This window comes from Psammomys obesus, unplaced genomic scaffold (assembly GCF_907164565.1).
Source record: "Psammomys obesus unplaced genomic scaffold, mPsaObe1.curated_primary_1811, whole genome shotgun sequence".
NCBI lineage: Eukaryota > Metazoa > Chordata > Mammalia > Rodentia > Muridae > Psammomys > Psammomys obesus.
In genome coordinates, this window is record NW_026596079.1 from 2,860,957 (window position 1) to 2,883,302 (window position 22,346).

The window sequence follows — 22,346 nt, forward strand, 5'->3', positions numbered from 1 at the left end:
AATCAAGGACCATTCATGGAGATAACCTAGACCCCTTGCACAAAGTATCTTGTGGCAGCTCAGTCTCCAAATGGGCTCTAAGGGGAGCAGAGGCTATCTCTGACATGACCTCAGTGGCTGGCTCTTAGATCACTTCCCCCTTAGGAGGGAGCAGCCTTACCAGGCCACAGAGGAAGAAGACAATGCAGCCAGTCCTGATGAGACCTGATAGGCTAGGGTCAGATGGAAGGGGAGGAGGACCTCCCCTATCAGTGGACTGGGGGAGGGGGATGGGAGGAGATGAGGGAGGGAGGGAGGGAGGGAGGGGGGGAGGGAGGGAGGGAGGGAGGGAGGGAGGGAGGGGGGGGGGGAGGGAGGGATTGGGAGGGACTGAAGGGAGGGCTACAGCTGTGATACAAAGTGAATAAATTGTAATAAATAAAAAAAATTATTAAAAAAAAAAAACCCTCAGAAGGTCCTGACCATGGGCAGTACTCCTAGGGCCAAGATGGGAGCAAGAGGGGAATGAGACAAAGCTTCTAGGACCACCAGTTCCAAGAACAAGCCAACACTGATTGGGGAAAAGAGCCTTGTACCTGCCCAGTACTGGACACCATACTCTCCCTTCCTGTCCCTAGGCATTGGCTAGGGTAGGGAGGTGTGGAAGAGATTGTGTACTGGGCCCACATAGAGAGCCTAGAGGAGTGGGTCCCCAGAGATTTAAGGAGCCTGAAAAAGGAGGATGGTAAAATGGGGCAGCCACGGGGGCTTGAAGTGAGAAGGTGACAGGCTTTTCACTCTCACAGGAGATAGTGAGTCATCTCTCAATGGCAGAACTGACCGACCTCATCTGGACAGCCATCGATGGCTTGGGCTCTACCAGCATTTCCTGGGTGCAGGCGGCTGCCGATTTGCTTTTTCTTGTCATCCAGGAGCATGGGGACAACCTGGAGACTGTGAGGGGTTGGGGCTCTACCCAGGGAGGAAAGGGGTTTGGTTGGGGACAAGGCAGCAGGCAGCATCTAGGGACTTTCTCTGGACCATGATGGTATCTCACTGCAGGCAGCAGACAATCCCACTAATGTATAGATGGATTGGTGGGTGGTTGGATGGTCGGATAGATAGATGGTTGGGTGGGTGAGTAGGTGGCAGATATATGGGTGGGTGGGTGAGAGAGTGGGTGGGCAGATGGGTAGATGGATAAGTGGGTGCATAGGTAATTACAGGGGTGACTCAAAGGATCCCTGGTAGCCCAGATGACCACTGTGGGTCATGGGGTAAATGTACATTAGTTAAGCACAGCTATGGCCCATAGAGAAATGAGGTGACCGAGAAAAAAATCACACCAGAACTTCTATATCTTACGGTCTGCTGGGGGTAACAGGATACAGACAGAGTAGTACAGAGAGATTAATGAGCCTATGGGATGAGAAGGGTCCCCTGACAGGAGACAACAGATGCCAACTTTTCCAGATGCCCCATTTTGCTTCAGGCCAGCTGTGCAGAGTGGGTGGGGACCCCCATCACACCTTCCACTACCCCTAAACAGGTTGGTAAAATGGGCCAGGCCATCCACCACCACCTCTGTACCATCAAAATGCCCCAAGCCAAGACCAGTGTCCTGCGTGTCATCACCGTACTGGCCCGGAACCACATCCCAGAGCTGGTGGCTGCCTTCCTAGACTTTTCCTTGCCCCTGGACAGGTACCTAGCTGCATCCTCCTCACTGACCCCATTACCTACCTTCCATCCTCCCCTAGGCCAGGGTCACGGCTTCTGCCCTCCTGTCTGTCCATCACAGCCACGGGAAACCCAGAATGCTTGGTGTAGGGAGGGAGTCAGCACCCTGTTCGTGTGCCTCCGGTCAGCATTCCGTATGAAATATCTGCCTTGGCCTCCAAAACCCATCCTAAGTGGTCTTTAATTCCAGAGGGCTGCTGGTGGGACGCCAGCCGACCACAAAGCCTCACCATCCGTCGGCATAGCCCCTCTTACTTGCCCTACTCTTCATTTTCTTCTTCCTACTCTTCCAACAGACCCCCTGCAGCCACCTCTGCCCTCACAGGTGGGCCTGGGTTTTCTCCTATGACACCGCACTCCTAGGGAGAGAGCAGGGTTCTCGGCACTGCTTGTGATCACTCCTCCCTAAGATCCCACCTCTGGATCCCACATCCTCCGTCTGTGCCACCCATCAGTCATCCACCACACCTGGCCTGAGTCACCCCTCACTTCTTGGTGTAATACCTGCTCAAGGATAGACTACTATCTCTCCTTTCCAGACCAGAATTCCCCTCTGCCCCTCACCCAAACTTCTGCATGGATCTCTTACTTTCTCCATGATCAGCAAGCTTCTATTTGGTGGGACCAGCATGCTGCTGTCCTGCCTGACTTCTCACCCTCCTCCTGGCTCTACCAATTAGTCACACCTCACAAAGCCAGGTCCTTGACTGGGGTGCTAACTTTGCTCTGTACTGCTCTGGGAACTCTGGAAACCGGTAAAAGAGCTCTCCCAGAGCCTAGAGTCTTCTCCAGGGAGAATTCTCACCTCAGTATGAGCAACTTGTTACTTCCATTGTGCTCAGGTTCAAATACAGGTTATTACATCTCAGGACTTCCCCGATCCTTTTATCTGTTTTTGTGAACGTCACCTGGATCTTCAAGAAAAAAGTATATTTTATCAGTTCAATGTGGAGTTTAATATATCCATCAAGTTCAGCTTGATTAAAAAAAAAGTTTACATTTTATTTTGTGGAAGTCAGAGGACAACGTGTAGGAGTCATTTCTCGTCTTCACCGTATGAGTCCTGGAGCTAGGACTCATCAGGCTTGTGGGCAAGCGCCTGTACCCGCTGAGCCATAAAGATGGCTCACGTTTTACCTTGTGAGTTACTTGGTCATGTCGCCTGGACGATATTTTTTTTTTATATGTCTTTGAAATCTAGTTCTTACTAGGTGAGGTACTCCAGACTAGTTTTCCCAAGTACCTGGAGCATCTTTGATTATGTAATTAAGTCTTTTCGTTCTTATTTCTGGGAAGTTTGCCTGACTATGTTCAAATGTAGCCTGCCCAAGTCACTGTCTCTGTTCCGATGCTGTTTCTCTTCCACCCCCTCCTTCACAGTCTCTAGTTCTACTTCACCCTCTGATGCTCTTGGCTTTTCCCCTAAATTTACAGTCCTCTTCATATCACTCTTCTGCCTTCCCTAAATGCCTTGATAGCTTATCTTCACAGATGAAATGAGCCAATACGAGCCAAATTAGAGTTTATAATTACAGGTTTATTAGGGGCAGCTCTTGGGTGAGTTCATCGGTTCCAAGGAATGGGGCCAGGGAAGTCGCCATGCAGAGAGAGACAGAAAAGGAGGGAGGGGCAGAGAGAGAAAGCACTCGTGCAGAGAGAGAAAGAGAAGAGGAAAAAATGCAGAGAGAGGAGAAAGAGCAAGGGGGACAGAGGAGAAAGAAGGGAACCAAATGTCTGATTTATAGAGTGAAGAGCCTCTGGAGGAAAGGAAGCCTCACCCTTGGGCTGGAAAGTTCAAAGTAGAGGGCTGGGTATGATAGCCATGCCCAGGTAGGGACTGAGGGATGCTGGGAGAACCTGGAGGTCAGGTCTGCTTTGGTTAAATGGGCACCTCAGCCGCTTGTCCCGGGTCTGAATCCCAACAACTCTTATTAAATGTTCATTTGAACCTTACCTCACTTGAACGCCCTTTAATTTTTTTCCCATTCCCAAGATTTTTTATGTGTGTTATACACACAAATGTATATGATGTATATGTATCTGTGGAGGCCAGAACTTGACCCTGGGTCTTCCTCAGTTTCTCTCCACCTTATACTGAGGCAGGCACTCACAGCTGAAACCAGAGCTCACTGATATGGCTAGTCTGTCCAGCTTGCTCTGGGTGTCCCACCTCTGCCTACCAAGTACTGGAATTAAAAATGGGCTGCTACCCCCACCTGGCATTCATGTGGATTCTGGGTATCTGAACTCTGGTCTATTCACTTCCAAAGCAGCCTCTGTGAACTACTGAGCTTGAACTCCCGGGCTTGAAAGTTTGTTGTTTGTTTGTTTGTTTGTTTTGAGACAGGCCTTGCCAGACTGGCCTTGAACTCATTCTTCTCTCTCAGCCCTAGAGTTCTAGGATAACCTAACTGAAGTCAGTGCTTTATTCCTGCCATTTCTTTCCTGAGTTCAGTGAGTTCCTGTCAGGTCCTACTGAAGATCTATCCTTTCTTGAGCTTATTCAAGCGGTCCACTCTCCAAGCACTCACTCATTGTGGGACGAGTGAGTCCAGGATTCCTCTGTAGTGCTAGCATTCTCAGGGTATCTTCACTTTGCCAGCTCATATCTTCTAGTTTTTGCAGTAACTATAGAGCTGATCGCCTTAGCCAATGTTCTATTGCTGTGAAGAGACACCATGACCAAAACAACTCTTCTAAAAGCGAGCATTTCATTGGAGTCGTGCATAGAGTTGCAGAGAGTTAGTCCAGTGTCATCATGGCAGGGAGTATGGTGGCAGGCAAGTGGGGTTGGTGCTGGAGAAGGACCTGAGAGCTACATCCTGACCTATAGGTCAAGAGAAAGAGACTGACCCTCAGCCTGGCTTGGACTTTTGAAACCTCAAAGTCCACCCCTAGTGACACACAATTCCTCCAACAAGGCCACACCTCCTAATCCTTCTCAAGTAGTGCCACTCCCTGATGACTAAGCACTTAAATATATGAGCCTATGGGGGCCATTATTATTCAAACCACCTCCCTGTTCATTTCGTTCCTGCTGTTAGAGCTGTTGGAGTGTTTCTTGGAATTTCAAGTTCAATGGCTCCATCTTCTGTCAGTATAGGAAAGGCCAAGCCATCTAGAACACTTTGGGGAGGCACCACACACCCTCTAATTCTTTTGGCTCCTTTCCTCTTCTTTGACAGTAATGTTTTCTTCTTTCCTCTTCCCTCTTTCCCTTTCAGCACCAAGTCTCTTCCCCTCTTCGTCCTCCTCCCTTTCATCCTTCCTCCTCCTTTCTTTTTCTTCCCTCTTTCTTCCTTCTCCTCCCTCATCCTCCCCTTTCCCCTTTTTTCTCCCAATGTCCTTTGAAAAGGGCATACTGTTTAACTCCCTCCCCCTGTGCCCAGTGTTCTGCCCTACCAGAGTTCTCACTCCTCTGGTGTATTTTAAGACTTCAAGTGGATTCATCCTACTGAAGGTGATTTTTGATCTAGTCCCAGCCTCCCTTGCCCTGTGTTCATTTTCCAGAAGTTTCTCTTATCTGCCTCTATCTGTCACAGAGCCTTGAGGTAGGGGGTGGAGCTTCCCTGTTAGGGCTGATGAGTTTTTTTTCTCTCTTTACTCCCAGTGAAGAGGCCACAGTTGCACGGCTCCCACCAAGTTACACAGTTCCTGCCAGGCTCTGTGCTGTCTTTCAAGGAATCAAGGAAAGTGCAGATCTCAGCAAGCAGCACCTTTCCTGATGCCCAGCAGTTTACAGTTCCATTCACTGCTGAAATTTATGTCTTTCTTCCTCAGTTTCAAACACTGTCCCCATGACAACATTTACAGAGCCTGTGTGATGTGCACCGATGGAGTCTCATGGCTAGATTTATCTGGATTTACATCGGCTCCTACCGGTCACCTGGGCATGGTCATTTGTGATGGTTTTAAACATAAAAGTCCCTTCTGGGTCGTTTGGGGGCTGCATTGGTGATGGAAATTTGGACATTAAAATAGGCCTTATGATTCACATTCCCAGAACTGCATTCTCCTTCCACCTAGGGTGCCAAAGCAGGAAGGATTCCTCACTCTTTTCTTTTTTTTTAACAGAGCAGAGATTTGTTTGTTTGTTGCTTCCTTTTTCTCTTCCCTAAACCATTCACATAAGTCTATAGAGAGATCACTTATTAGACGCCTATCAAAAAACTACATGTCCTAGCTAGATATGGTGGTGAACACCCAGAATCCAAACACTCAAGAGGCTGAGACAGAAAGATTACAACTTTAAGGAGAGTCTATGTACAAAAAGGTCTCAGAAAGAAAAAACAAATTGCCACCTTGCCTGGGGTCGTGGTATTGCTAGAAGTGGTAAGACATGAGTTCTCCAGGTTCAAAGACGGCCAGATCTACATAGCAAGTTCCAGGCCAGCCAGGGAGACAAGAAAGACCCTGTCTCAAAAGCACATACCCATCCCAGTGGTCCATGTGTGCTGAAAGTGTGAACAGAACTGTACTGTCTGGTCTCTTCCAACGTCTTTCTTTTTGCCTGGCTTTGTTTCCCTCTGGCTTCATGTTTAAATCTTACTGTGTCCCAGGGCAGCTCCCTCTTCTTTGTTGTTCTGTGGCACTAATGTCGTGAATGCCAAGGGTACCCTTTACTGCAGATGAACATTTCATTATTTCCCGCTAGAGACCTCGATGCACAGTGCATCTGTGAACTTGCTTGTGTGTGTCCTAACATACTTGAGGACTGGATTTCCTCTCTCTCCCTCCCTCTCTCTCTCTTTCTGTGTGTGTGTGTGTATGTGTGTGTGTGTGTGTGTGTGTGTGTGTGTGTGTGTGTGTGTGTTAATGGAGACAAAAAGCTATGCTGTATTCCCCCATGGAGGAAGCAAGGCATTTCCCAATGTGTTCTTGCCGAGTCACACTCCAGAAACAGACTGCTATTCTCTGAGCATCCCTCTTGCTCTGCAGCTTCACTGATACTCTGCGCCTGAGTTTTAGTCAATCGTCCAAGTTTTAGCCGATCTGGTGGGTGCTGACCATCTATAGGTCACTGTTATGTCCATGATTGAACTTGACTTAATATCTTCCCGTTCCCTTTATTTTCCTTTGTGCATGTGTGTACAGATGTGTGTGTGCGTGTACGTGCCCATGTACATGGGCACGTGTGTGTGGATGAGTGTAAATGTGACTGAGGTTGGAGTCAGGGACCATCTTCAATTGTTCTTTCTCTGTATTCATTGAAGTGGGATCGCTCTGTCAAGCCACTGACACTAGTCTCATTAGCAGCTTACTCTGGGGACCGTCTGTCTCAGCCTTTGGAGCCGGGAATCATTGATGGATCATTACACCCACCTGGTATCTCTGGTTTCTGGGGATAAATCCTGGTCCTCATACTTACTTAGCAAGCTGAGCCACCGCCCCTCCTCCACTTCCACTTGCCCTTTGACAAGGAGACTATGCAAAGGTCTTGCCTGCCTTTTCACCAGCTGTCCCTGTTATAATATGGAACATAAGACTCTTTCCTAAAAGCTGGACATAATCCCTTCTGGTCTGTGATGTTAGGAATATCTTCTCCCACAAAGCAGCAGCTTCCCCACCCCTACCACATCCTTTCGTGAGCAGATGCCACGAAAGTCCACATTGTCCTCTGGCACTGCCTTGTAAGGTTCTCTTGTTGGCTGTCAAAGCTGATCTTTCCAGCCCGTCTGGAATGATTCCTCTATGAGGCAGATATGGTCCCAGCATCAGTAACCCAGCCCTCTCCCTCCTCAGCTTTCCTCAAAGGGCTCTACTTCTCCATCCCCAGGCCAACATGCAGAGTCCTAATCGTGGCAGCTCTGTAGCAACTGACCTCCCTACACAGAGCAGCCTCCCTCTCTGACCTTCCAAGGAGGACTTCTCTACCCTTGGCCCTTTGCATTTCCATAAAAACACTTAGAGTCAGGTATGAGAGCTGTCTTTCTTCTCTTCTGCCTTTGATGCTTTTACTTGAGTGCTCTGAAGCCTGGCTCGAAGAGCTAGAGGGATGTCTTGGTGCTTATGGACATTTACTGTTCTTCCGGAGGACCACAATTTGTCTCCCAGCACCAGTGTTGGGTGGCTCACAACCACCTATAACCCCAGCTCCACGAGATCTGACACCTCCTTGTGGCCCTCCTTGGCACTCAATGGTATGTACACAGACACAGATACTTATACTCACACACATGCACACTGGGACAGAACTTTAGTGTCCACACTGCCTAGAACTTAGACTAGTCTAGCCGTGGTCTAGCCACAACAGTTCCCTTTGTTGGTGTTGCAGCCTTGAGTTTCCAAATCATTGTTTCAGACTTGCCTTTTTAAATTTTACTTTGCTTTTGTGTGTGTGTGTGTGTGTGTGTGTGTGTGTGTGTGTGTGTGTGTATGCACACACAGGTGCCTGGGGATCCAGAAGAGGGCATTCCATCACTGAAGCTAGAGTTAAGGGTGGTTGTGAATGGCCGCATGTAGGTGCTAGGAACACAACTCAGGTCCTCTGCAAGGACAAAAGCTCTTAACTGTGGAGCCATCCCTCCAGCACCCAGACCTGTCTATTGTACACAGAATTGTATGAGACTTGTCACAGCCAGTCTTTGTCTTTGGTTGGAGTACACGCTATATTTGCATGTACTATAACTGTCAACGTGTTTGGGACTGACTTTGCTGTCTTTACTTTTTTCCCAACAAGAAGAGAACCTTCAAAGCCCTCAGGTGAATGGATATGGCCCTGTGTTGATGCTTAGACTCCCCCCTGTGTATTGAACCCTTCAGGTTTCTCTACACTAAAACATGTCATAGCTTCATCCTTCTGGCCGGGCAGTGTTCTACTGTGTATACTCTGGCGTGTGTGTGTATATATATCGTTGTGTGTCAGAGTTGAATTCTGCTCATCAGTTCACCTGCTGATGGACATCCAAGTGGTCTACACCTTCACTCTGCATGAATAATCTGCTGTCAACATTGGCATACATGAATTCTGCCCTCTACACCTGCAGCCCCCATATCCACGGAGTCACAGAACATGCCTCCAGAAACATGATGCCTACGCTGACCCCACACAGGCTCCTCATTACCACCCAAGCAATGCAGCTTAATGACTGCTTACATGGAATCTGCCTCATATTAGGTAGTCCATATAATGGGGTTGGGGGTTAAAGGACACCTGGAAAAGGGTGGCTTATTTTGGTTCGGATTGGATTTTTGAGATAAGGTGTCACTGTAGCCTAGACTGGTCTAGAACTCAGTGTGTATGCCACGCTACACTTGAACACTTGCAGTGTTCCTGTATCAGCCTCCTAAGTTCTAGAATGGCAGACACAGGCCACCATGCCCGGCTAGAGCATCTATAGATTTTCATTCCCAAGGGAAACTCTGAAACTAACCCCCTACTGATATCATGGCACAACTACATATCTTTCATTTGATCTGTTCTATGCTTTCTGGGGTGCGTGCATTTAGTGAAAGTACAAGGCTGCATGGCAATATCACATCTAATCCCTTGAAGAACTGCTCTGACTTTCCAAAGCGGTTTTGTTTCTTTCCGCTCCACCAAGAGCGTATAGATTCCAATTTCTCCACATCTTCTTCAAGGCTTGTGCTGTTCCCTCCTTGAGGCCATGCAGTGGCTGTAAAGTCACATGAGCTAGTCCCCACGGGGGTCCTTGTCTTCCATGTGCTTCTTCGTTGGACATGTATCTCTCCTTCTTGAGAGCTGTCTATTCAGGTCTGTCGCTTTGTGAATTCTAGCTAGGTTTCCTTTCTCCTTTGCTCACCGCTCCCATCCCTCCCAAGCCTGCTTAGGTCCATCTTTCCCACCGCAGCTGAGCTGAAAAGGTTCATATCAACAACTTCACACTGCTGGGACAATACCCCCCTTGGCTCGCTGTCAGCAATCACTTCGTCATCCATGCTTGTCCCATTGGCTCCTAGGTTTCTCCCCTCTTTTCTTTACCCCTCACTTCGTTCTTGCCCTCAGCACTTAGCATGCAACATACCCGTGTTCGCCACTAGGCCGTCACTCCTAAGGCATCAAGGATTTTTATCCATGCTGCCATGTCTTGCTCTTCTGAAATTGGCCTCCGAAGGCTGCTGCCTAGCACAAAGGTACAGGTGGAGAGACAGAAGCCCCAGGGAGCAGACTGGAAGTCTCACCCTCCAGGCTCTTACACTCAGGGAGGGCTCTGTCACGCTGGCGTCTTGATGCAGCCATCCCAGGACCACACTGTAAAAGATCCCTGGGATCTTCCCTGCCCACCCAGCAAGGGTAAACCAGGCCTTGGTGGTTTCCACAGGGCCTTAAGGGTGCCCCCCTCAGGTCTGCCGTGACATTTGTGAGGCCACTCAACTATGGCCTTCCTGGTCTTGCCAAATTAGAGCCTCTGCCACCCAACACTCAAGCCTAAAGAACACTAGGGCAAGGCTCAGAGGATACCATAGTTCCCTCTGAGGATAGCTCTTATCTGCCGTCCCTACCCTGGGCTTCAGATGGCTGCAGGGCCAGTGCCCAGATACCAGACAGAATTGTGATCTGAGCAAGCCACTCTCTGGAGGCCTCAGTGTCCACCTCCCTGCAAAGTAGGGTCACCCTACCCTTCACTGGGGTCCTAGGCCAAGAGCCTAGTAGCCAAGCCAAGCAAGCTTGAGCTGCAGTTTGACCACTTCTCTCTATCCACAGCCATGCCTTCTGCCTGTGGAGGGCCCTGGGAGCTGAAGAGCCTGCGAGCCACTTGGTTCTGACTGTGCTGCTGGCTTGGCTGCAGAAGAGGCCTCTGCCTCCTAGTGTCGGCAACGGCATCTCCTGTCCCAATGAGAGGCCCTACATGCGTTCACTGGCTGTGAGTCTCTGACCCCATCCCAGGCAGGCAGCTGTGTGAACACATGGGTCAGTACCAGACTGCAGGGAGGAGGACTGATACCCAGTCTACTTCCTATCTGGAGGAGAAGGGCACAGGGCAGCCCCGCCCACAGACTGATCTCACAGGCCTTGTCCCCAGGCTCAGTTCCCCATGACCTGGCTCAGGACTCTGAGCCCGTGGCAAGTAAGTCAGGAGGTTCTGCCCATAGGACTGCTAAGGAGACTGTATGAGGCAGCCTTGGAGGGGAGGGGGCCTCTGGCCATGTACAAACAGAAACCTAGAGTTTGGGGCTCAAAGCCATGCCCCACATTGGGGTCATAGATTTTGGAGGAGCCGAACTGTCATCAGAACACTGTCCCCGTAGGGCTGTGTCTCCAGTCTTCTCCATTAGCCCACATCATACCTACACACCCAGGAACAGGACACCTGCTTACTAAGGTGGTCGTGTCCACATCTGTCTCCTTTGGCTGGCCTCTTGCAACAAGGCAGTAGCTGTACCAAACTCCGTATTGTGAGTTGCCTCCCCAAGTCTTCCCTAGACAACCAGCCACCTGCAGACACAGAGCTGAGAAGGCAGAGAAGGCAGGAGATCCTTAGGCTTAGACAGGTTGGGGACCATAGGTTGGGGGAGCACGTCCGGCTATAGACATGGCTATATCAGCTAAAGAGCACAGGTCAGGGAGCAGCACTTGGGGAGCATCAGCGCAGCAGGCCCAGAGGCTCTGGTGGAGACTGCACAGATGGCATAAACTGGTACGGTCAAGGGACATTGCCTGGACACTTAGACTTGGTCCTTGAGCCTTGAGAACGGGGAGGGGAGAGGTGTGTTAGAGTGTGGGTTTTGATTAAGCATCCAGGGCCTGGAATCCCAGCACTTTCCGTCCATCCTCACCCAACTCCAACAGGCCATGCACGCAATTCACGAACTACAGTTCGCGCGAGAGTTCAAGAAAGCCGTGAGGGATATTTTTCCCCAGCTGTTCCTGGCCCTTCTGGCCCAAATGCACTATATCCTGGAGTTGAACCAACCCAAAGAGCCTGAGCAGAATCAGAAAGTCTGGGAAGCAATCACGCCAAGTCCCCAAAGGTAAGACCAAGGCCTCAGAGGCAGCTAAGTGCTGGGCCTTACACATACCTGTAGTGTGTGCAGGAATACCCAGGACAAAGTTAGCTTCCTGCCCAAGGAACAAGTGGGCACAGAGAGTGGGTAGGGGAACGTAGGTACAAGATATTATCGTTTAGTTCAGGGGCGAGAAGTCAAAAGTCAGAGGGTCTGCAGACTTGTCCTTTATTCCTTCCCTAGCTTTGCTGTCCCTGCAATATGTTGGTAGTCTGTAGCTTAAAGCTGCATGACCTTAATCTCAGTTTCCACCATCCCATAATACTGTCCCCTGCCTGGGTCTAAATGCCTACTTTTTTTATGTTGTTGTTTTTGTTTTTCAAGACAGGGTTTCTCTGTGTAGGCCTGGCTGTCCTGGAACTTGCCCTGTAAACCAGGCTGGCCTTGCACTCACAGAGATCTGCCTGTCTCTGCCTCCCAAGTGCTGAGATTAAAGGCATGCGCCACCACTGCCTGGCTAATGCCCACTTCTTATAAGGACACCAACCAATGAGTTTGGGCTATGCTAACTACTTACTCTCTGCCAAATGGTTGGGCAGCTATGGGAACTATCTCCAGCACATCTTCTTTTGGGGGAAAAAGGGACAGACAAAATGTCTTTCTTTTCAAGTGTTAGATATTGATTGTTTGACATATGACGCCCATTTTCATAATACGTTCACACATGAAATTAGATACAGCACACCGTTTTTTGTTTTTTTGTTTTTTGTTTTTTTTTTTTTTTTTTTTTTTTTTTGGTGCTAAGAAAATTATATTTCAGGAGAGTTAAATAATTTTACCAAATCCCTGTAACACATTTAAAGCCCAAAGTGTAGCTTCAAAAGCAGATTGAGCTGGTTCTTTCTGAGAGGAAATTATTCCACTCATTATAGAATATCCTGAGTAGCCCAGACACAGCCTGGCTGGGAGCTTGAACTGTCCCGGTGACTGAAATAATTTGCTTTATAAGTCATATAGTATATCAGTGTCCCAACAGTCCAGCACGCCTTTTTCAAAAGGACAGTGTCTTAGTTAGGGTTTCTATTGCTATGACAAAAACTCCATGACCAAAAGGGCAAGCTGGGAAGGAAAGAGTTTATTCAGCTTACACTTCTAGATCCACGAATCATCACCGGAGGAAGCCAGCACAGGAACTCGAGCCGGATGGAAACCTGGAGGCAGGAGCTGATGCAGAGGCCATGGAGGAGTGCTGCTAACTGGCTTGCTTCCCATGACTTGCTCAGCCTGCTTTCTTATAGAACCCAGGGCCACCAGCCCAAAGGTGGTACTATCCACAATGGGCTGAGCCCTCCCACATCAATCACTAATTGAGAAAATGCCTTACAGCTGGAACTCATGGAGGCATTTTTCCTCAGTGGAGGCTCTGTTCTCTCTGGTGACTCTAGTTTGTGTCAAGTTGACACACAAAACCAGCCAGTGCAGTTAAGTCATAACAGTCACGATCCCAAATGTCACGCGTGGCCAGGATAGTAACCAGCACAAACTGTCCTAAAGACGGGTGTGTGTCTGCTTTCTTTGTCCCCCTAGGAGGGTACCTGGCCACACAGACACATGGCCCCTGAACACAGCTACCCAGTTATAATACAGAGCGCTTTTGGTTTTGGTTTTGGTTTTGTTTTTTCAAGACAGGGTTTCTCTGTGTAGCCCTAGCTGTCCTAGAACTCACGCTATAGACCAAGCTGGTCTTGAACCCAGAGACCCACCTGCCTGTGCCTCCCAAGTGCTAGGATTAAAGGCACGCACCATCATCACCCAACAGGACACCTCTTCTTGATCCATGTGCTCCTTGTAGTGGGTCCAGGACACAGCCATCCCTCCACACATCAGAGATTCAGGAACAGAGGTTCAGGGTGGCTCTGACGTTTCTCTAGCCAAGAGGCAATGAGCTGGACCACAGATTACCATCCAGCCCTCACCAACGCTATGCCTACCTGAGTGGATTGTGGCTTGTCTCTGTGCAATGTCATGGATAGGAATGCCCCGCCCCTCACCCACCTGACCAGGATTTGAGGGACACTCCATCCTGTCACAGTAGGCTTCCCTCGGGCTTCCCTTTGCACCTGGTCATATTTTCCAAAATCCAATAATCAAGTCTTTTTAAAACCACTGGGGTTCACTCTTTTCATTTGTTTGTGTGATGATGTGCTTCATGCAATTTGTCAATTTTAACAGCTCTCCCCGAGGCATGTCACAGAAGAAAAAAAATGTCACTTACTCAGATTGCCTCTGAATTCCAATATGCGCAAAATCTCTTTTTTATTCACATCAACCATGCAAAATGCATGAATCTTCCCTAATAAGCTAATGAAACATTTTCCTCCCAGAGCTCAGCAAGATGGGGAGAATGCAAAGATGCCTGCTTCCTCCCTTCTGCTTCTCTACCTTACTCTTCCCCCAACTCCTCAGGGCTCTGCTCACCTGAGAGTCACCTATGAAGGCTTCTACAGCCGCCCCTATGAACAGCAGCCCCTATGAACAGCAGCCCCTCCCCTAGCCCCTCCCCTCCCCTGCACCAGGCCCTTAACATGTAGCAACTTGTATCTCTGCTCCCTTTCTGATTTGTTGTCTCCACCCCATGGATAGAAGATTCTAGAAGACAGGGATGTCTGTTTCCATGCTCCAGGAAAGTCCCACACTTCAGGGCCCATGGGTGGCTTTCCCTGTGGATGGAAAGCCTAATGTGCACCCCTCTCTGCCTCAGCTCCCTGTTCCTCACTGGCCACCCTGAAGGTCCTAAGGGTGGTCCAGCAGCCAAAGGCCCTGAAACATAGCCTGGGTAGAGTCCATGCTCTCTGATCTGCCCATATTCAGACTTACTCCCATCCCTGAACCAATGGAAACATTTAAGGCTCTGATTGACTAGATGTGGCTCCCATGTCCACCTCTAGCTGAATGAAACTTGGACCTCATTCAGCTCAGAGGAAAGCAGCCTGGCTGGGACCAACCAAAGGAGCCCAAGCATAGGCAGGCACATAAGCAGAGGTGATAGTGGGAAGTCGGGGAATCTGGGTGGCACTCTTTAGGCCTCAAAGGCTAGGTGGCATCAGTGAGATGTATCACAGTTTAGGGCCTGATACCTTGCTGACTGGCACTGTGGAGAGAAAAAAGGGTGTGCTGAGGAGGGGATATCTGAACCCACTTCTGAGTCTATCACTGACTGTGGGTGCCCCACAGGGGGGTGGGGGGCACAGAGTACTTGATGACAGAGTCTTGGCACTGGATGCTCCTGATGTCCTGCTCAGCTGGACTGGGCCCCAATCTACCCAGGATTGGACCTTTGGGTAGAGCATGCCTTTGACAGGTATGGGACCGCCCTGAGTCCCACTTGCTCTAGAGACTTCTTCTGCCCAGGTCATTTCTCGACTGTGTCCATCTCAGTGTCCATCCCCTGCCTCTTTAAGGACTCCCACTTACTCACTGCTAGCCTCATGAGACATGTCATTTCTCTATTGCTAACTCCCTCTCATCCTGGCCTCAGAGTTGACCTTTGCCTTGCTGAGCCAAGGGACAAGGACTAGTGACGGGAGAAGAGAAGCGAGTGTGCAGTCACACCAATCTCAGCATCTAGTTTCACACCTTCACCAGGAGGATCCCAAGTTTGAGGCCCCTCACTGAAAGAATTTGAGGCTAGCCTGAGCTACACAGCAAGATTTTATCTTTTTTTAAAAAAATGAAGTAGAAGTTAAGTGGAGGAGGAAGAATCTCACATTTGTCAGGGTGCTTAGTAAAGATGTGAAGAAATGAAGCCCTAGATGGAACTGTGAGGTGCAAGATGGAGCAGCTGTATCAACTTCAAAAATGCCAACTATAGCGTAAGGTGCTATGACACTTGCTTGTCATGTCAGTACTTAGGAAGCTGAGGCAGAAGGATCATGAGTACAAGACCTGCCTGGGACATACAGAGACTGTATCTCCAGGAGGAAAAATATCTACAGAATGTTCATTTGGCCCAGCACTCATACTTCTCTAAATTTATACCTGAAAAAAAAAAAAAAACCTGAAAGCAGAGACTCTGGAGTCTGGAAAACTTACTGAGACACTATTCATAGTGGCCAAAACTTGACATGTGCCAAGAGTCAGGGATGGCTGGCTGGGTAAGTGGGTGGGTGGATGGATGGATAGATGGATGGATGGATGGAATATGATCCATCCAGACAATGGGATAACACATTAATTACTTTTCTCGATGCTTTGATAAAACACCTGAAAAAAAAAACTTAAAAGAAGGAATTCTTCATTTTCGTCCATGTCATCTGAGAGCTCAGTCCATGGGCGCTCAGCCCCGTGAATTCAGAATATCATGAATATCATGGCAGAAGGAGTGTGTGGCTGGGGCTGTTTTTCACGACTTGGTGGATAAGCAGAAAGGGGTGGTAAACCAGAAGAAAAAGGCATGTACTAATCTTCTAAGATGCTTAGAAATCCAATCAAGATGACCCCTCACAGACAATACTCAGAACCAAAGGGAAATTCCAACCTGTGGAACATCACAGATGAACCTGGAAGACATTACCCTGAGTGAGTTTCCATCCAGGAAAAGGGAGGTAGTAAAGATTAGGATGGCTGTGCTTACTGCCACTGGCTCGCGCTTAATTAAAATTAACTATGATGGCAAACTGCACTTGTAATGTAATATAAACTGCACTTGACCTTAATTTGAAAAATAAAATAAAATAAAATAAAATAAGGAGCTGAGGGAGGGGAAAGGCTCCCCGGGTAAGTAAGGCACTTGCTGAACAAGCATAGGGACCTCAGTTCGAATCCCTGCTGCTGGTGGACACAATAGCACAGATCTGTAATCTGAACACTCTTACAGGAGAAGAGAGGCTGAAACAGAATTCCTGTGAGCTCGCCTGACACACAGCAGTGAGCCTTCTCAAGGTGGAAGATGAGAGATGAGGATTGGTACCCTGTGGTTGTCTGACCACATACACATTGTAGCATACTCACAACCACGTGCACACAGATACACAGACACACAGACACAGACACACACACACACACACACACACACACACACACACACACCATCATCCCCACCACCACCATATGCATAATCTATTTATTAAGCAAATAAGTAAAAACAAAGTAAAACCAGAAAAGAGGGCAATCGGGACTGTGAAAGAGTATACTGGTGTCTGGGTGACCCTCGGGGAGCACACAGGCACTGCCTTCTCTTTCTGAGGAGCCTCTGTCCCCCTGGGGGCCACAGCAGATAGAGAGAGTGGCACTACGGCTGCCATCACCGGGATACTGGAATGTGGAGAGTCTGAGGAAGAGGTAGTGTGAGCTTCTGCCTGGTCAAGGGGACTGCCCTATGGCGGGTGTCTCCTCTTCACTGCTTTTGAGGACGAATGTGAACTTCAAAGGGCACACTGCCGTTGGGGAGTTCTGGACTTGGGGAGCAAGAGCTGTAGGGATCTCCAGAGATCGTGGTTTTCTCCTGGAATCAGGCAGAGATTCCCAACAGCGCTTCGTGGGTTTCCTTCTGAAGCCCTGCTGTGGCCACGAGGACAAATCAGCCGTGAAGAAGAAGCTGTCCCCATGGGCCCAAGGTGCTCCAAGACTAGAAGATTCCAGAGCGTCCCAAAATGAACAAAATACCCTCTCACCCCCTTCCCTTCTGAAAGCCATCGTCTCTCTGTGGGCATGATCAGTGACTGATATAGACGATGTTGCTTCCTTTTAACGGCAGCTGTAGATGAGAGCTCAGCCAGCTGGCTCTTAAGTTGGCACCATCAGGATAAAATGGAATTTTATCCTCTGACACTTGGTTTTGCAAATCTGCCCTGAAACAGTGCTGATCTACCAGACAGCCCTATGGCACAGTATTCCCACACAATCAGGGTCCAGAACTCCCAGCAACCAGGCCAGGGACGGCAAGGAGCAGTCAGATGGTCAAGGAGCCAGGCCAGCCTGGGCTTCATGGAGCTGCATGACCCAGCTTCCTATTTGTGTTCAGTAGCACACTGGACACTGGGGGCCCTCATAGGTATGCTGCAGCTGGCAAACACCAGGTCATTTTCACAGGTCAGAGAGTCTCAGACTTGGCCTGCTCCAAAAGCATGCTTGGCCTCTCACTGTGGTGGTTTGCATGAGAATGACCCCACAGCACTTGGATATTTTAAAGGCTTGGTTCCCAGTTGGTAGAACTATCTGGGAAAGTTTAAGAGGTATAGCCTTTGTTGAAGGAGGTTATGTCACTGAGGCTGGGCTTTGAGGTTTCAAAATCCCAGGCTCTTCCCGGTTAGCTCGTACTCTCTGCCTCACCCTTGTGGCTCAGATGCAAGCTCTCAGCTCCTGCTCCAGCACCATGCCTGCCTGCCCGCTGCCATGCTTCCCACCATGATGGCCATGGACTCTCTTAACTTCCTGGAACTGTGAGCCCCCTAATTAAATGCTTTCTTTTATAAGCAGGACCTAGTGATGAATGTGCTCTGCTGTGCCCTTGTGCCCAGCACAGCTCTCCTCACCCTGGGCCTTAGCAGGAGGCAGGCTCCAGGGCTGGCAGAACCCGGGGTAACACCCCAAGAGCAGGAGGAAACTCAGGTGGCATTTGCAAGTCTGGATAGAGCCTGGCCTCTCTACCTGGTTGCAGCACGTCACTGGAGGCACTGAAGAGTCTGCTGTCCACCACGGGACACTGGCATGACTTTGCTCACCTGGAACTGCAGAGTGCCTGGGAGTACTTCACCGCCATCCACACCTATCCACAGGGCGTGGGCCTCCTTGCCAGGTAACAGTGGGGCAAGGGAAGGGCAGGCTGAGCATATGGACCATAGTGATCCATACCACTGAGCTTCGTGGATCACTTGAGGCCACACAGGGCAGCACCCCTTGGACCTACTGTGTGCTGACAGCACTCTGGAGCCCAAGAGGCACATGCCACACACACTCCAAGGCACAGACCACACTCAGAATATACAGGTGCAGATTCCTCCTCCAGCCTCCCCCCCCCCCCACCCCCGGGACCTCAGGAACAAGGGCTAGCTGTTCCTTCTCTGCCTTCCCCGCCCTTGCACAGCCCAGGCCTGGCACATGGGAGAGGAACACACAGAGACACATGCCTGCTCCACCATATTGGGATGTGCCTGGCTACCCAATCTGGCCAGCCTGGGAGGTGGTAGAAGGTATACTCTTGGGCAGGGATTGCAAAAGCAGGCCCTGCCCCCAGGGCCATGGTGCAGAACCGCTGCACACAGATCAAGGCGGTTCTCGGCTTCTTGCTGCCCAGCCTGCAGAGCCCGCAGGAGCGAGAGAGGAAGATAGCCATCCTGCTCCTCATTGAGGTAGGGCAGGGAGGGGGCGGAGGGCCCCACACAGCCTATGTCCTACCCTGTACCTTTCTTGACCCCAGACGAGATGCCTGCCTGACTCACCTTGTGGGGACAACTGCCCCGACTGACTCCTTCCAGCTCTGCAGGTCCTCAGCCTCTCAGGACTGTCAGCCTAAATAGCCTTGGGGACCTGTCTCTCCACCTTTCCCCGCCCACAAGGAGCTAAGCAGAATACGAGCTCAGCGGCTCGGCTCGTATTCAAGTGTGGCATCATCCCGCTCACATGTAGCTCGGGGCTCCACCCACTCCCACCCTAGAACCCTTAGCTACAAAGGTAATGGTTGGAAATGTGGCCACTTCACCACTGAGGGCTCTGGCAGAGGCAGAGCTTTGAAGGAGAGGTCATTTCTGTAACTGGTACCAGCGACCTGGTCTCTAAGCCAAGCAAGGGATCTTCCTCCACCCTCCACCAGAAGGATTTGTGAGCTTCTCTTCCGGGGACCCTGTTTCCATATGTCCCACAAGCCCACCATGGGTGTGAGTTGGCTCCAGACTAGCTAAATAACCTCTCTGGGCCTTAGTTTCACCAGCCATACATAGAAGGGTTTAAGCATCAAAAAGTTGCAAATGCTTGCTAACCCTGGTACCCTGGGGATGCTGGTCAACCATCCTTTCCTAAGCCCTGCACAGAGACCCAAGCCTCACAGCCCCCAACAAAGACATAGGCTGCTCAAGAGGGTGCCAAGCCTGAGTCACCTGCTCTCCGGGGCTCCCAGTTCCTATATAGCCCTGCCTTGTTGGAGGTGCTTTCTAAACAGGCTGCCCTGACTATACTGGCTCAAAGTCTCCAGGACACCAGCTCTGAGATCCGTGTGGCCAGTCTGCAGGGCCTTGGAAACATACTCTTCCACCCGGAGAAGGTGAGGGCCAGAGGGCCAGGCATCAAGGGTGGGCAAGGTCCAATGGGTTGGAAGCCTAGCTCTGTCACCTGGGACAGTGACTTTCCCTCTCTGGGCCTCACCTTCCTCACCTTCAGAAACGGACCTATTTTAGGAGAGGACCCTCCTGTTTCCCAGGAACTTGGCTCCTTACTGTGAGGAGGGACAAGCTCTCCTGCACAGCTCCAGAGGCCCACTGAGGAGCCAGCACCCTTTACCTGGCACAGAGAGAGAGAGTTCCCCTTGAGAATCACGTGTCCCTTGCCCTTAAATTCTCCATTCCCAACTAAGTTTCCTAGGCCATCACCATAGCACATGCTGTATGGACAGTTGTGTTGAGAAAGATTGCAATGCTGCCTTTGGAGGACCTGCCCTTCCCTCACTCTGGTCCCCCAGTTCAGGCCCTAAGGTTCCTGACACCTTCCTTACTGTAGGCACCATGTAATGAGCAAGGCCTGAAACCCTGGATAACCCCCTTCCCAAACTCTAGTGAGAATGCCTGTTCAGTACTCAGCAGTCACATCTGTAAAATGGGATGGAAATTGGACCTGCTTTGTGTGATAGGCAGGTCATGAGACTAGTGATGGTCGTAATCATCATGCTGGTCATGGTCAGCCCTCAAGCCACTGCCATCTGAAGCAGCAGCAGTACCCTCTTAGGGCCAGGATGCTGTGGGCCAGTCAGTGGACTCCATCTGATAAAGATATTGAGAAAGGTAGACGTGTTCTTACTAGCACAGAAGTGTCTACTCATCTACCCTAGGCAGTGAGAGATGTGCAGCCCATTCTGTTGCTGCTGTAGGAGACTGCTGTCAACCTCAGGACTTTCAGAGAAACTGTGGTCATGGGAATGCCACAGAAATTACATCCTAAAGAGGCCCCCAAACCTCCTTGACCAATGGTCCAACCATTAGTCACCATGAACACCAAAGCCCTTTGGCACTGCATGTAGCAAGAAGAGGCTTAGTAACTGGGATGTGGGGGGAGGCAATGTAGCACTCACTCATGGACCCACCCACCTAGCCACCTGCCTTTCCATCCATCCATCCATCCATCCATCCATCCATCCATCCATCCATCCATCCATCCATCTGTCCATGCATGGAGCCATCAATCTACCCATACACCTACCTCCCCCCATCCATTACCCACCCGTCCCTCCATCTCTTCACTAACCCACCCAGACACTCATCTGCCCACACATCCATCTATTGCCTACCTGCCCGTCTACCCACCCTCCAGCTCATGTGCCTATCCATCTGCTGAACCAACCATCCATTCATTTTTCCATGCCTGGATCCATCCATCTACCCATACACTTATCCCTCCCCATCCATTATCCACCCATTCCTACATTTATTCCCTAACCCATCCATACACTCGTCTGCCCATCTATCTGCCCACCCATCCATCTACCCGTCCATCCATTCTATGCACCAAGCCACCCACCCACCCATCCATTTGTCCCTAGGGCCCTTTTGTCTGGCTTGTCCTTCCTTCACATGCTCATTCTGTTCACTCAGCCACTTACTCGGTTATACACAGTCCCTCATGCCTCCATTCACTCATTCAGTGCTCTGTCCTTTCTCCCTTGCTCCAGCTGTTCTCCCAGACCCAAAATCAGCAGACAGGCTGATTTCGCCCTGTACCCTTTCTGTGCCCTGCACCGAGGAGGACTCTATAGGGAATGAAAGAGGCAGACAAGGGCACTTACTAAACCAGGAGGACTGGGTCAAGGAAAGGGAACAGGTCCTCGCCCCAAATCATGGTGTGGGAAGCAGTCACAGCAAGACCAGAAGGAGAGGGTAGGTTCACAAACATTCCCAGTCAGGCTTGCTGGAGTCAAGGAAGGAAGGAAGGACTGGCCAGAGTGGGACAGAGCAAGCCGCCTGCTTCCAACCAGCAGGCATACCATGCTGTGCGTGCCCAGTTTCTCTCTTGGCTCTTTCTATCAGAAACCCTATCCTACCAGACTAGACCCCAGATCCCAGCACACTGACTACACCCAAAAATGCCCAGGTGTATGCTGCCATCAAACAACTCTGAAAGTGAATTTAACATTTCTAACCAAACAGATCTTAAAGAGACAAAGTTTACTTAAAATTTATTTAGAAGTTGGGAGGAAAAAAGTCTGATAAAAGTCCCAAAGGTAGGGATGTCCTGGTACTCTCTGACCATTGATCTAGAGTTCAGGACAGACAGCCAAAAAAAAAAAAAAAAAAGTATAAAAGGGCCCCCAATGGTCCTACTTCAGTAAATGCAAACTGACCTTTCCTGGTCCAGCTAGTCCCACCTGACCTGAGGGGAGCCAGATATGAGAGGGTAGGTAGCCCATGTGTGAGGTTCAGAGGAAGGGAAAAGTGGCCCCAGGCCCAAGAATGACAAGGAGCTGGGACTCAAGGGCAAGACGGAGGCAGAAACTGAAGCCAGGTGAAGGCACAGGCCTG

The 22,346-nt window shown here is 49.9% G+C and overlaps 1 protein-coding gene across 1 annotated transcript in view; it reads left to right on the forward strand.

Annotated features, from left to right (window-relative positions):
* Window positions 1-22,346, forward strand: part of LOC129690806 (maestro heat-like repeat family member 5) — a 65,219-nt gene that overhangs the window by 40,530 nt on the left and 2,343 nt on the right. The window contains exons 18-24 of the mRNA XM_055626656.1: window positions 786-935; window positions 1,529-1,683; window positions 10,385-10,544; window positions 11,471-11,652; window positions 18,260-18,421; window positions 18,860-18,974; window positions 19,739-19,882. Of these exons, the coding sequence (XP_055482631.1) occupies window positions 786-935; window positions 1,529-1,683; window positions 10,385-10,544; window positions 11,471-11,652; window positions 18,260-18,421; window positions 18,860-18,974; window positions 19,739-19,882 (1,068 nt within the window). The remainder of the gene's footprint in view (window positions 1-785; window positions 936-1,528; window positions 1,684-10,384; window positions 10,545-11,470; window positions 11,653-18,259; window positions 18,422-18,859; window positions 18,975-19,738; window positions 19,883-22,346) is intronic.